Source organism: Myotis daubentonii, chromosome 13 (genome assembly GCF_963259705.1).
Source record: "Myotis daubentonii chromosome 13, mMyoDau2.1, whole genome shotgun sequence".
NCBI lineage: Eukaryota > Metazoa > Chordata > Mammalia > Chiroptera > Vespertilionidae > Myotis > Myotis daubentonii.
The window spans coordinates 59,458,138-59,471,783 of NC_081852.1; the positions used below are offsets into that span (position 1 = coordinate 59,458,138).

General features: G+C 62.6%; 1 protein-coding gene across 1 annotated transcript in view; it reads left to right on the top strand.

The window, feature by feature from the left end:
- The window catches only part of STK32C (serine/threonine kinase 32C), a 36,682-nt gene that overhangs the window by 22,195 nt on the left and 841 nt on the right, over nt 1–13,646 (top strand). Inside the window, exons 2-11 of the mRNA XM_059661670.1 lie at nt 4,980–5,035; nt 6,033–6,184; nt 7,464–7,637; nt 8,436–8,473; nt 8,569–8,658; nt 9,010–9,113; nt 9,627–9,743; nt 10,838–10,963; nt 11,048–11,179; nt 12,734–12,801. Of these exons, the coding sequence (XP_059517653.1) occupies nt 4,980–5,035; nt 6,033–6,184; nt 7,464–7,637; nt 8,436–8,473; nt 8,569–8,658; nt 9,010–9,113; nt 9,627–9,743; nt 10,838–10,963; nt 11,048–11,179; nt 12,734–12,801 (1,057 nt within the window). The remainder of the gene's footprint in view (nt 1–4,979; nt 5,036–6,032; nt 6,185–7,463; nt 7,638–8,435; nt 8,474–8,568; nt 8,659–9,009; nt 9,114–9,626; nt 9,744–10,837; nt 10,964–11,047; nt 11,180–12,733; nt 12,802–13,646) is intronic.

A 13,646-nucleotide genomic window follows, 5' to 3' on the forward strand; every position in this document is an offset into this window, starting at 1 on the left:
CACATGAGCAGGGCTCCAGGCAGCGCTGAGGAGGGAGAGGCTCAGAAGGCGGTGTCAGGTTGGGTCAGGGCGGGCGGCTGAGAACAGCCTGGAGAGGGGAGGTGAGCAGGAACGAGGTGGGTGGCACCCAGCAGTGGGGTCTGCAGAGAGAGGGCTGCCACGGACTTGGGGTGAAGCCACGGGGCTGGGGCTTTCCCTCTGCCCACCTGCATGAAGATACAGAGACCTCCCAGGGACAGGGCCTGCCCGTCGTCCAGGGGTGCCCTTCCCTGGCCAGTCCCCTCGCTGCAAACCCACTTCGGGGTTTAGGGCTCAGCTGCTCCACAGGCCTGTTCCTCCCCCTCCTGCTCCCTGGCCCCCTGCCCGTCAAGGCGGCTCCCTCTTCCCAGCTCCCGGTCCTCGCTGCTCTCCAGTTCATCTGTGCGCAGGGGGCTGGGTCCAGGGCTGAGGCAGGGGGCAAAGCGGCTCTGTGGGCCTTGACGTCTGTCCCTGTGGGAGGTGCTGGGGGGAGGCAGCCAGTGGGGGGCCTTGGACAGCAGGACCCCTCTGCCATCCTGCGCTGGGTGACACCCCGCCGCACCAGGAGGAGCTGGGCCTCAGGCGGCCGGAGATGCTGTACTGACCTGGGCTGGTGCCTTCATCACTCATTTATGAACGTTTCTGGTGCCGCCTGTGGCTGTCACTGGGAAACACCCGAACACAATTCCAGGCTATTGTGGACCAGGCAGGATCCGGGATAAACAGTGGGAAGCCGCCACTAAACATGTTTTATGGGCCAAAGCATTACTATAAGCAGACGTGGGTCTCCCCGAGTCCCACAGGGTCCAGCCTGGGACAGGAGGCACCCACGCCTGCTGGCCCTGGTGCCTTCCTGGCACCAGAAGACAGGATTGCTCTGGAACCCAAACCCAGAGGCCTCCACTCTGCCTCGCGCCTGGTGCAGGTCTGAGCTGTGTCTGTTCCCCAGAGCTGACAGGTCCGGCCCTGCTCCTGCCCTCGGTGCTGAGGGCCGGCCTCCCTGGTGCTGAGGGCCGGCCTCCGGGCTGCCTGGGGGGCCATGGAGGGGACACAGTGAGCAAGCAGGCACAGGTGGGCGGTGAGCGTTCTGCGGGCACAGGGTGGCCAGGAGGGGAGTGGGTGCAGGAGCGTCCCGGATGGAGGGGACAGCTGGGTCCTGCAGGTCAGGGTGCTGGCCGGGCTGCGATGCCAGCTGAGGACAGAGCCCCTCCCCAGCTCCTTCCAGCTCAGGTGGCTGCTTGGACCATCGAGAAGCTGTCCTTTACCTCATGAGGCTGAGCCAGGGCCCCGGGAGGACTTCGGGCACAGATGTCTGCCCACGAGGGCTGCTGCCCGCCCTGACTGGGTGGCAGGTACCCGGCTGGGTCCTCCCAGACCAGTGGACAGCACACGTCATGCTCAGCCAGGTTCCCTTCGAGGCCGAGGAGCCTAAGGTCAGAGGCCAGAGCCAGCACCCTCTTGCCCACTTTGAATGGACCTTCCTGCCCCAGGGGTGGGGGGAGGGGAGTCTCACGACATCCTCAGGGGCCACGGAAACCCTGGGTCAAGGTCCCTGTGAGGGGATTGAAGTTCAGGAGAACTCCGTCCTCTCTTCTGCCTCGAGGGTCCCGAAGTCCTTTACTGAGACTCTGCCGGACTCTCAGCTCAGTTTTCTCACCTGTAAAGTGGGCGCGTTCACCCCTCACTGCGTTGCTCTGAGAAGGAAAAGCGGTAAGGACATGAGGACTCCTCCGAGGACAGGTGGTGAGCAGGTCAGGGCCCTGGTGTGTCTTTGAGGTGACCATCTGGTGCCCCCCCCCCTGCGTGCACGTGTCGTGTTGACACAGGTGGGCTGGCCTGTGCGCCCCAAGGAGGTGGAGTGGGCCCTGTGCTGCCTTTGAGGAGCCCGGGCAGGACCGACCACAAGCTCTGCAGAGGGCGGGCCAGGGCCAGGCGACGACTCTCTCCCAGAGGTTTCTGGGTCATCAGATGGGACTTGCCACATGTGATTTATCGTTACAGCCTTCTCCCGGGGACAGAGCGCTGGTTGTCCCGGGGATGCTCTGGGGGCTGGGCCTCCCCTAGGTGACGGGGGAGGCAGGCTGAGAGGGAAAGGTTGGGCCGGTTCGGGTCCAGCCGTGTCCAGGACTTGCTCACCTTCCACAGGCTCCTGCAGACTGTCTGGGGCCCCCACTTCCCAGGCTCTGACGGCATTAGACCTGGGGAGGGGGGTCAGAGCAGGTCTGTGGGGGGAGCCCTCATTATGTCACGGGTAACAGTAGCGGTGACTCACGACTCCACGGCGGCTCTATTTTTGCCCTCCCCGGCCGTCTTCCCTCTTGCTTTCCTCGTTGGGGGCAACTTTTTGTCTGTTGAGAAAAGCCTGGCTTGTGAGGGGACCGCTCTCTGCCGCACCTCCCTGGGCCCCGAGCTGTCCCGAGCGCTGGGCTGACCTTCAAGTGGGGTGCAGGGCCGAGCTGGGCTCAGAGGAAGGGCGAGTCGTCGCTCTGTGTTTTGGGAAAAAGTGCTCAGACATTACCCGCATTTCCCCTGGGTTCTGTGCTAACTGCAACCACAGCGCTGAGTTCCTGGGCCCACCTGGACCCAGGGGCCCGTCGACACCCTGTTTGGACCCCTGCCCTCTCCCTCCAGCCACCTTTACCCTGAGCCTGAGCTTGTGGGACCCCTGACACAGCCCATGTGGAGTGCCATGTGACAGGGCCAGGGCTCCGGTGTCACAACAGGGCCGTCCCCGGCACAGCCTCCAGGAATGGGCTGCGTCAGTCGCCCTGGAACCGAGTCCGTGGGAGCCTGGACCCCACTCTGGACAGAGCTCCCCGGCTCTCCTGGGGGCTGGCTCTTGCGATGGGGTGACACACTCCAGAACATGGTTAGATGTCCCCTTGAGGGCTACGTCTGGGCTTTGGACTGAGCGCTCAGGCAAGTCGTGAGGAGGTGGCTCCAGGATCGGGGGGCTCCAGGATCGGGGGGCTCCATTCAGTGAGCCAGAGCCAGGCAGCAGCCCTCAGAAGGACGTGGCCTGGGTCTGGGGCCGGCAGGGTGTCAGCCCTGGGGAAAGAGAATTAAAACTCGTCACTCGCTGCATCCACATGACCTATTTTCATAGCGATGCTGCGCTTCCAACTCCGCGAAATGAAGGCCCCCCTGGAAGAGTAAACGCTCCTGAACGGCGGGTTTATCTGCCCCAGGAGGAGCCGTGCCCATGTTTATCTGCCCCAGGAGGAGCTGTGCGTGCCCACGAGGCCGCGCAGCAGGGGGTCCGTGGAGGCTGAGCGCCGGCTGTGCCGTCTCCCTGCGGGCAGGACACGCGGACACACAGACAGGCTTCCTGCTGCTCCGGCTCCTGGCAGAGACCCAGGAGTGTGTGGGGCGGGGAGACTGTTGGGTTGAATTACCGCTTCCTTTCACCTACCCTGCGATTTGGAGGTGCACCTCCAGCATCGCCCAGCAGCAGAAGTCGCACGTAGGAATTCGGCAGCCCAATCACGTCAACCGCAGCCCAGGGACTCTGTCTCACACCCTCATCTCTTTGCCCAAATGTCAGCTTCACAAATGACTCCCTGAGACCTCGTAAAAGGTAGCAGCCCCCTCCCAGCACCGGGCGCGAGAGCCGTGTGCCGGCTTGGCGTCTGCGCCCACACGCGCGTGTCCCCTCCAGGAGTCCCCTCCCAGGGCCGGTGACAGGCCTGGCCTGTGGTCCCTGCAGCCGCCCACCTTAGCTCACTCGCTCGCTGGGGCCCAGCCTCCCAAACAGACCAGTGGCCAGAGCCCTGTGGTCAAACAGCCAAAGTCAGCCCCAAACGGCCCAGGAGGAGCGGCCCCTTACCGAACAGGTTTGGGTGCTGGAGGACCGCAGGGTTTGGGGGGGCTCCTGGTGCCCCTGCAGGACAGCAGGGCCCAGTGAGGCCATGGGTCTGTTCGGGACGGTGGAGGGTCAGAGGGCGAGAGGACAGAGGCCCCCAGGACACGGGGGTGGGGAGTGAAGGGTTTGCTTGTGGGGCTTGGACCCGAGGCTTCCCATCCATGGGAATGCTCACAGTCTGAGGGTGTGGGCGGGCAGAGACCTGGGTGGGAAGAGACCTGCAGGCTGGCCTGGGCCCTGGGCGGAGCCGGCTCCCTGTCTGGGGGGCTGAGAGGTGCTGAAGGGGAGAGGCCTGTGCGGTTGAGGAACCCTGTCTCCTGTTGGTAGAGAGGATCAGGGTGAGGTGAGGACTGTGAGAAACCAGGGCTGGGCGCACCGTGGCCAAGGAAATTCAGTGGAAGGTCTCCCGTGGAAGGAGGTGTCTGGTTCTGAACAGAATCAGGAGCCCTGAGAGCACGTGTCAACCCCTGTCCGCGCCACAGGGTGAAGGCTCGTGGGCGCCTTGCTGTAGCCATCAGAAAAGCAGTGATTTCCACCGACCCCTTTCTCCAGGAGGGGCCCACTGCCCAGGAAGGCGGCAGAAATAAGAACTCCCGTGGTTTCTCACGGGCCTTGTGGCCGCCCCTCGGACAGGCCCTGTCCCAGTGATTAATCCTGGGGCGGGGCCAGGCTCCCCTCCAGCGCATCCAGCGACCCCTCAGGGCAAGCACGCCCCCAGGAGACTCGCAGGAGGGTTGGGTGTCCTGCCTCGGAGGCTCTGGGCTGCCCTGAGGGTCCCAGGACCTCCTATTTGTGGGTCATTTTTGGTTGGGAGCAGCCTTCATGGGGGCCACTGGGCACAGAGGTTCATGTCATTCTGTCTGTAGGTGGGGCAGCCCAGCCTTGCCCCACAATGAGCCCTGGAAGAGGGGGCTCCACGGCCCCCCTGGGGCCCACCCCTCTGCCTTGGTTGGAGCCCTCCCCACTTTGCACAGGAGCCTGAGGTCAGCCTCTAGCCAGCGCCACGACGACCCCCATGACTGACCTGCTGGGCACCCAGCGGCTTGTGGTGGCACCGGGCCTTCTTGCCACCTCACCTGGCTCCCTCTGTTTTTCCCAGTGACCTTCGACCACTTCCAGATCCTGCGGGCCATCGGGAAGGGCAGCTTCGGCAAGGTAAGGCGCGGCCTGCGGAGGCCAGGTTGTTGGACGTGGAGGTTGTTGGAAAGTCTTGCTACAAATAACACGGTGATGAACACCTTCGGAAGAAAGCCTCTTCGTTGCCCAGGATGCTCTCCTAGGCCAGGGGAGGTGGGTTTCACCAAAGGGGTGGATCCAGCAGGTCTGGCAGGAGACACTGATGTCCGTTGAGACATCCGGTCAGTTCCAGATCACCTGCCTTTGGGTGAGGCACCTGGGACCTCCAGTTCCAGAATCTTCCACTTCCCTTGGCTCCTGTTCCTTGAAGACCTGGAGACCGAAGGCTGTGGGGACCCTTAGAAATGGCTCTGGGTTCTCTCTCCTTGCGAGGTCTCCCCATGACTCGAATGGGGGGCACAGCGCTGGCTGTGCAGCCTGTGACCTTGTGCATTAATCCTACTTCCACGGGAGACCTTTGTCTCTGATCTGATTGAATTTCCTTGGCCACGAGGGCGCCCAGCCCCGGTTTCTCACAGTCCTCACCTCACCCTGATCCTCTCTACCAACCAACCGTGTGAGCAGCGCCAGGGTTGCTGATTGGCATTGCAGGCCAGCGCTCAGGGGACCCAAGAGCTGGGCGGGGCCTGCCACCCTGGGGGGGGTGGTGGTGTTTGAGAACAGCTGTTGTGCACAGGGGCTTCCTGGGTGCAGGGCTTTGGCCAAGGTGCCCTCTCGTTCGTTCCCCAACAACTTTCCAAGCCTGTTGCTGCTCTGAGCCCTGGGAAGGGGATGCTGGGGTTGAGGAGGGTGACACCCCCTGCCCAGGTCATGGCTGGGGTGGGGTGCGGGCACCCGCACAGGCCTGTAGGCCCCCTCCCTGCCATGCTCTGGGCTGGGACCTGCCTGCTCTCGGAAGGTGCCTGTGCACAGCAGACGGGTCCCTCCAGAGACTTACATGCAGTCACTTCAAAGTGGAGCCTGCAGGGGCCGGGGTGGGAATCGGGGCAGCGTGCTGAGGCGCCCTGTGCCCCAGGTGTGCATCGTGCAGAAGCGGGACACGGAGAAGATGTACGCCATGAAGTACATGAGCAAGCAGCAGTGCATCGAGCGGGACGAGGTCCGTAACGTGTTCCGGGAGCTGGAGATCCTGCAGGAGATCGAGCACGTCTTCCTGGTGAACCTCTGGTGAGCCCGCCCCGCACCTCGGAGGAGACACGCTGCTCCCCGCTCTCCTGACCTGGGACACCGGGCACCCCGGCCCCTCCTCCCTCTCCCCAGCCACTCACAGCCCCCTGCCTAGGTGTCCACCTTACCTGCATTCCTGAGGGCTCCCCGCCTGCAGAGGCCTGGGCTTTCCCACAGAGGAGGCCCGTGACCCACAGAGTTTCTGGCAAAACGCCAGTGGGGGAGAGTTTGGGGCCTGAGTTTCCTCCACAAAATGGGCCCCAAGACCAGCCCTAGGAGGTGGGGACCTGCAGCCACAGCAGGCCACCATCCTTCCTCCCTGGAAGTGCTCCTGAATCCCCCTGTCACCTTCTCTTGGCAGGGCGGGGGGGGGTGCCTTCTAATTCACTCACAGGTGGGGGGGGTGGTTCCCCAGGGTCCTGGGCATTGGGGTGCTCACAGGGCTGAAGTGGTGGGTCGCTGCTCCTGTGGAATGTGGGGTGTGCTGCGCTCAGCACGGCCAGCGGTGAACCTGGGGGGCGGTGAAGGGTGAGAAAAGACAGACAAGAGAAGAAAGCTGATGGAGAGACAGTGCCACAGCCTGCAAGCCGAGTCTTTATTTATAGCCAGATTCCACCCGGCAAAGTCAGGGCGTGGTCAAGATGTTTACAATGTTCTCGCGGGTTTCGAATCTACTCAATTGCAAGCACCTGAACTCTATCAGGCTTTGTTTTGGCAGCACTGGCTGCACCTCCCGCAGCCTGTATCACTCAGCCACCTGGGACCACAGTTTGGACCATAAGGTCAAGCTCACAACCATAGCCTTTGGCTATACAGTGGGGCCTTGACTTACGAGTTTAATTCGTTCCGTGACAGAGCTCATAACTCAAATTACTCGTTTGTCAAATCAGTTTTCACCATTACAATGAATTGAATGCTGGGCTGATGTTGTGGCGTTCACTGTGACGCTGCGCCAGCTAGCGGTGGGGTATCTGAAGCTGGCTCGTAACCCGAATTTTAGCTCGCAACTCAAAGCAAAAAATCGGCCCAGACGAGAGACGGCTCGTATCTCGAAAAACTCGCTAGTCAGAACACTCGTACGTCAAGGCCTCACTGTAATTGTGCTGGGAGAGCTTTGCCCTCCAAGCTGGGACTGCCACGTGGCTTTGCCGACCGCGCCCTCTCATTAGTCCGAGGCTGGAACCTGTCCAAACGCTGTAGCTGTAGCCGCTCTCCACAGTAGGGGTTGGGGGGTGACCCCCAGCCATGCATGTGCCAGGGCCTCCCCTGTGGCCCACAGGTACTCCTTCCAGGACGAGGAGGACATGTTCATGGTGGTGGACCTGCTGCTGGGCGGGGACCTGCGCTACCACCTGCAGCAGAACGTCCAGTTCTCCGAGGACACCGTGAGGCTGTACATCTGCGAGATGGCGCTGGCCCTCGACTACCTGCGAAGTCAGCACATCATCCACAGGTGTGTGCACACCTGCCAGGACTGGGCAGGACTGGCCGCAGGGACACTCCACCGGCAGGGTGCCACCCTCGGCAGAACCTGACCGCTCCTTCGTGCTCGGCCCCAAGCTTGCCCGCAGATCCTACCCCAGCAGCCCCAGCTGGGCCAGGCACACAGAGCCCTTGGATCTCGGGGACCCCGGAGTCTGGCCACGTTGGGGCAGCCTTCACCTGGTGTGTTTAACTGCGGGATCTCATGTGTCCATCTGCCATATTCCTGAGGAATTCAAACGAATGTTAACATTTGCTTAAAGCAGATGCAATTAGGGAGGTAAAGCTGCAGTCACAGGACAAGAAAGGAAAAACTCACTGTGTGGTTTATTATAAAGTTAGGTCGCTGCGATTCTGCATTTCTCCCTGGGGACCCTGTTATCTGGTCACCTTTGGGCCTGCGAAGGCCCCAGTCCACAGTGTGTGCAGCTTGGGGCTCTGGGGGAGGGGGAGCCTGGGAGTCGGGGCCCCCGGGGCCTGCTTCTGTCCTCTGGGGACTTTGTCCACTGCTGGGCTTCTCTCTGCTGTCTGTCTGTCCAGAAGGTGGGGCTGGAGGCAGCCCCCCAGGAACCAGGACGGCTGGTCTGCCCAGCTCCGTCCGAATGTCACCAGGTGGGGAGGGGACCTTAGGCCCTCAGTCTTCCCAGGGCCCCTCTCAGGCCTCTTGGGCCTCTGCTGGCTGGAGGTCCCTCGGGGGAGCCCCAAGCCCTGCCGGGGTTACCCGGCAGGAGCAGGAGGGATGTCTCCCCGCTTTCTGCTCTTTCTGCAGAGACGTCAAGCCCGACAACATTCTGCTGGACGAGCAAGGTGAGCAGGGGCTCGAGGCCGCGAGGGGTGAGTGCCCTGCCCTCAGGGCGCATCTCCGGTCCTTTGGACAACAGTGCTGTCCTCCCTTCTCGCAGGACACGCGCACCTGACCGACTTCAACATCGCCACCATCATAAAGGACGGGGAGAGGGCGACAGCACTGGCTGGGACCAAGCCATACATGGGTGAGCCAGGCCCCGCACCCACCTGCCCCCGCCGACTCCCATGTAGCCTGTGGCCGATGGGCAGGCCACTTCCCTACAGGCACAGAGCGGCCATGTACAGAACAGCGTGTCTGATCCGTGCAGAAGACAAGTGACGCACAAGAGGGTTATGGGTATGACATGAGATAACCTGGTGCACGCGCGCAGGCTGTGGGACCTGGACTTGAACCAGGTGGTCTGTGGGGAAGGGTGACAGCTGAGGGCGCTTCCCGGTCTGCTCCGGTGGCAGCCTGGTTTCAGGCCCCATCTTGAGGGGCCAGCCCTGGGGCCCGGGGGTCAGGGTGCTCAGCCTCTCCTTCCCTTTCTGGAAAGCTCCGGAGATCTTCCAGTCTTTCGTCAACGGTGGGACCGGATACTCCTTCGAGGTGGACTGGTGGTCGGTGGGGGTGATGGCCTACGAGCTGCTGCGTGGATGGGTATGGAGCTGCTCAGCCCCAGACCCCAAGCCGGCTGTGACCCCCCGGGGTGGCCCTGGTGCCCTGGGGAGGGAAGAGGCTGCCCCACCCCAGGGGTTCGGGGACATCAGCGTCAGCGAGGCCACCCACGCTCGGGTGGGCGCACAGTTGGGGGGGGAGTTGCTGGGGCTTCCCGGGCAGTGGTGGGCCTGTGCACTGGCCTGTGGGCATTGGGCCTGGAACTGTCCTTCCCCATCCCCTGGTTGGGGCTCCGAGGGACCCCACCCCGAGGAAGGCAGCTCCGCGTGGCCTCCGGGGCCCATCCATCTGCCCCTGGGGAGGACCTGCCTCCTTCAGGCCTGGTCAGCGCCTCTTCTGGTCAGTCCCTCAGTGGAGGTGCGGCCCCGCCCAGGCGCCTGCTTCTCCTGGCTGTTCCCAGGAGGGGCCCTCAGGCCGTGCCTGCACTGGGGTGGGTACTGCCGGGCGCTCTGGGTCAGGGTGAGGCCCCAGCACAGCGCCGCCTCCTCTGCCCAGAGGCCCTACGACATCCACTCCAGCGACGCCATGGAGTCCCTGGTGCAGCTGTTCAGCACTGTGAGCGTCCAGTACGTCCCCTCCTGGTCCAAGGAGATGGTGGCCCTGCTGCGGAAGGTGAGCCCCTCCCAGAGCACAGGCCCGCCAGACGCACAGGGGTGTGTGGCATGGAGCCTGGGTTCGAGGAGGCATGTGGTTCCTGCGTGTCTGTCCGGCAGGCTCCCTGTCCGTCCGACTCTGTCCTATAGTAGCCTGGCTGTGAGCTAAGGTAACCCTCACCCGCTGGTCCCGCGATACTGGTTATCACCCTGCCTCACAGATGCCCAAACTGAGACGCGGGCAGAGAAGTTAGCCGGCGCAAGGCACGTGTTGTGTGTGCTGGAGGGAGAGGGTGTGGGACTGGCCTTCTCTGCCCCTGTGCCTGCTGCCAGTGGCCTGGCCACCCCCGGGGGCAAGCACAGAAGACCGGGACCCCCTGCACCTCCCAAGGCCTGAGCGTGTCTGTAGCAGCCCAGGGCCCTCAGCCTGCAGGGATGTGGGGGGCCATGTGTTGCCACCAGCGTGCATCCCTCGGGGCCGGGGCTGGGCTGCGGGGCCCCACAGCTGCCTACTCGGAGAGCCTCACTTTAAAGACCCTGGTGCAGCGGGACCAGGGGTGGGAGGACGTGCTGCACTTGTGGGGCCCCGAATCCTGGCCTACAGGGTCCTTGTGGGTCTGGAAATCCTGTTTCTTTGTTATGGGGTGGGGCCACAACATTAGTAACAAAGAAACGGAATTTCCGGGGGATGAGGCCCAGAAATCAGGATTTTAAAAAGATTCCCAGGTGATTCTAATGTGCAGCCAAGGTTGAGAACCACTGCCTTAGGGCCCATGGGGCTGTGATGGTGGTACCGTCTGTCCTCTGCAGTTAGCCAGGCCGAGTCTGCCACCTGCTGGTGAATCTCAGCAGAACATCCTGCCGACCCCATGTGCCCTGTGCCTCCTTGGGCTCTAGGGGCTGAGCCAGGCCGCTCAGACCATCCCCTTGGCCACATTACTGCACTGACCAGGATGCTCGCCTGACCCTTGAGACCCTGAGTTTCCAAACCTCAGGCCTTCTGGCGAGACCTGCACGGGTGCCCTGGCCTGGGCAGGCTGCTCCCCACAGGGAGTGCTGGGCCTGGTCCCACGGCTTCGGGCCAGGCACCATCTGATGTGGGCCTTGTTCCAGCTCCTCACTGTGAACCCCAGGCACCGTGTCTCCAGCCTCCAGGACATGAAGGAGACCCCCTGGCTGGCCAACGTGCTGTGGGACGACCTGAGCAAGAAGAAGGTGGAGCCGGGCTTCGTGCCCAACGTAAGCCTGCACGCCAGTCCGGACAGAGGTTCCAGGGTGGCTGGCGGCACCCGTGGGTGAGCTCGGCGCCCTGTCCCCCCACAGAAAGGCCGCCTGCACTGCGACCCCACCTTCGAGCTGGAGGAGATGATCCTGGAGTCCAGGCCCCTGCACAAGAAGAAGAAGCGGCTGGCCAAGAACAGGTCCCGGGACAGCAGCAGGGACAGCCCCCAGTCCGTGAGTGCGGGGCCGGGGGGGTCCTCCCATCACGTTACAGCATCCCCCACAGGCCCCAGCAGGGATGCCCCTCCTGCAAAGTCCCAGACCAGGGGTCCTCAAACTTTTTAAATGGGGGGCCAGTTCACTGTCCCTCAGACCGTTGGAGGGCCGGACTATAGTTTTTAAAAAAAAAAACTATGAACAAATTCCTATGCACACTGCACATATCTTATTTTGAAGTGAAAAAACAAAACGGGAACAAATACAATATTTGTATTTGCATGTGGCCCTCGGGCCGTAGTTTGAGGACCCCTGCCCAGACCTTCCTCCTGACTTTTCCAGCCCAGCCCCCTCTTCTGCGCCCGAGTCTCCAGCTTCTCTGAGCCCCTCTCTTCCTCCCTGAGCCTCTGGCTTCCCCTCTGAGCCACTCACTTCCCTCTCTGAGCCCCTCACTTCCTCTCTGAGCCCCTCACTTCCTCTCTGAGCCCCTCACTTCCCTCCCTGAGCCCCTCACTTCCTTCTTTGAGTGGAATGAGAACCCTCTCCAGGGACTCTTGCCAGGGAACTAGCCCCCAGGTCTTGGGGGATGCCCTCATGGCAAGACTCTCCTGAACCAGCGTATGGCCTGTGCCTCACCCCGTCCACAGCCTCCCACCCAGGCCCAGCGCCTCCCCCCTCAGCGCCTCCCCCCTCGGGCCATGGGAGACTGGTAGTTCTGAGGCTCGGAGGGGAGGCAGAGGCACATCCTGGGGGGCGAATACTCTTTCAAGGCCTCTGCGGTTGCAGCCCTGCCTGTCTGCAGGCACGTGGGGGAGGGGGTGCTGCTCTCCTCCAGCAGGGAGGGCCCCTTGTGCAGTGCAGCAGGGCGCCCGCGTGCATCCACTGAGCCGCTCGGCCCAGGCGTATCCACTGAGCCCAGAGCCTTCCCTATCAGGGCCTCGGCTTTGATGCAGGAACTTCCCAAGCCTGGCAGCCCAGCCTTCTCTGAAATCCCACTGCTCTCATCTTGGCACGTGCATCCCAGTGCCCAGCATTGGCCAAGCGGGCCCATGTCCATGTGACTCCTCCTCCCGCTCTCCCCGATGCCACAGCTGCGTGCACCCTCCCAACTCACAGTCCACGTGGCACCGTGATGGTTCCTCATCGATCTGGCCAGTGCGGGACCCAACTCTAGGCCTGTCCTGAGGCCGCTTCTCGGGCAGCCCCTGTGGTGACCGTCTCAGGGCAGACCTTAGTGGGATTTGGTGCCCAAGTGAGGAGTGGCCTGGAGGAAGGGGGGAGGGGAGGGAGCCAAGCCAGGTGTCGTTTCCCACCAAGTCTGGTCACTGGGACACGGCCTTCCATGTCAGCGTCCACCTGAGGCAGGGAGCTGGGATGCTGTCCAGGTCACTGGCTAAGAGTCACCTAGGAGGTGCAAACTCCCAGGTGCTCTGCCGCCTGGGGGTATAGTTCCGGCTTTGGAAGAAAGCCAGAGGGGCAGCCATGGGAGGACAAGCAGACCAGGTGGAAGTGTTCCCACCGGAGGGGATGTGAGAGGACCTGATGACATCCAGCGCTCGTTCTGACTAACAGGAGAATGACTACCTTCAGGACTGCCTTGATGCGATCCAGCAAGACTTTGTGATTTTTAACAGAGAAAAGTGAGTGAGTGTGTGGGGAGGGGGGGAGGGGGGAGAACGGGGGTGATGGGGGCAAAGAGGAGTTTGGGGAAATGGGACAAGGCTTTCTTGGCCACCCAGGTCTTGAACCCAGGAAACCTGGCCCCATCCCCCTGGGGGGTCTGAGCATTGGCCCTGGGAGGAAGGGGGGAGGTGAACGTTCAGGCTCATACGGGAGGGCCTCCTCCAGAACCTTTAGTCCTAAACTGGGGCCAATGGCCAGAATGTCCTGGGGAGACAGACACTCAGTGGACTTCCCAGACAAGGGCTGGTGGCTCCTGCCTGCATGGCTCCTGCACATCCACTGCCTCCCCTCAGTCAGTCACGCACTCACTGAGCAAACACTGACTGTGTGTCAGACTGTGGGACAGAAAGGTCATGGCTGCCTGGCAGGGAGATACAACAGGCCAAGAATAGCTGCGACACCTCCACAGTGGGGGGATAAAGCCCAGTGCTGTGGGCCCAGGGGCAGGAGTGGCAGGGCAAAGCACGGAGGGCTTCCTGGAGGAGGTGGCTCTGAGCTCCAGCCAGGAAGGGGAGCAGGATCAGTCAGTGCTCTGTCCTGCTTCAGTGAACAGGATGACAGGTGGGCACTGGTTTAGGACACTGACCACCATCCTGGAGGCCAGAGCCAGGGTAAGAAGGGGACTTGTCCAAGCTCTTTGAAAAGCCTGCCCCCAAATTCCTGATCCCAGAACTTGCACTTAAACCAGGCCTCCTTTCAGCTTCTGGCTGGAAGTGAACTGAGACTCCCCACCCCTGCTGCTCCCGGCCCCGGGCCCATAGTCAGAGGTGCCCCTGGGCTGAGTGCCCGCAACCCACCAGGC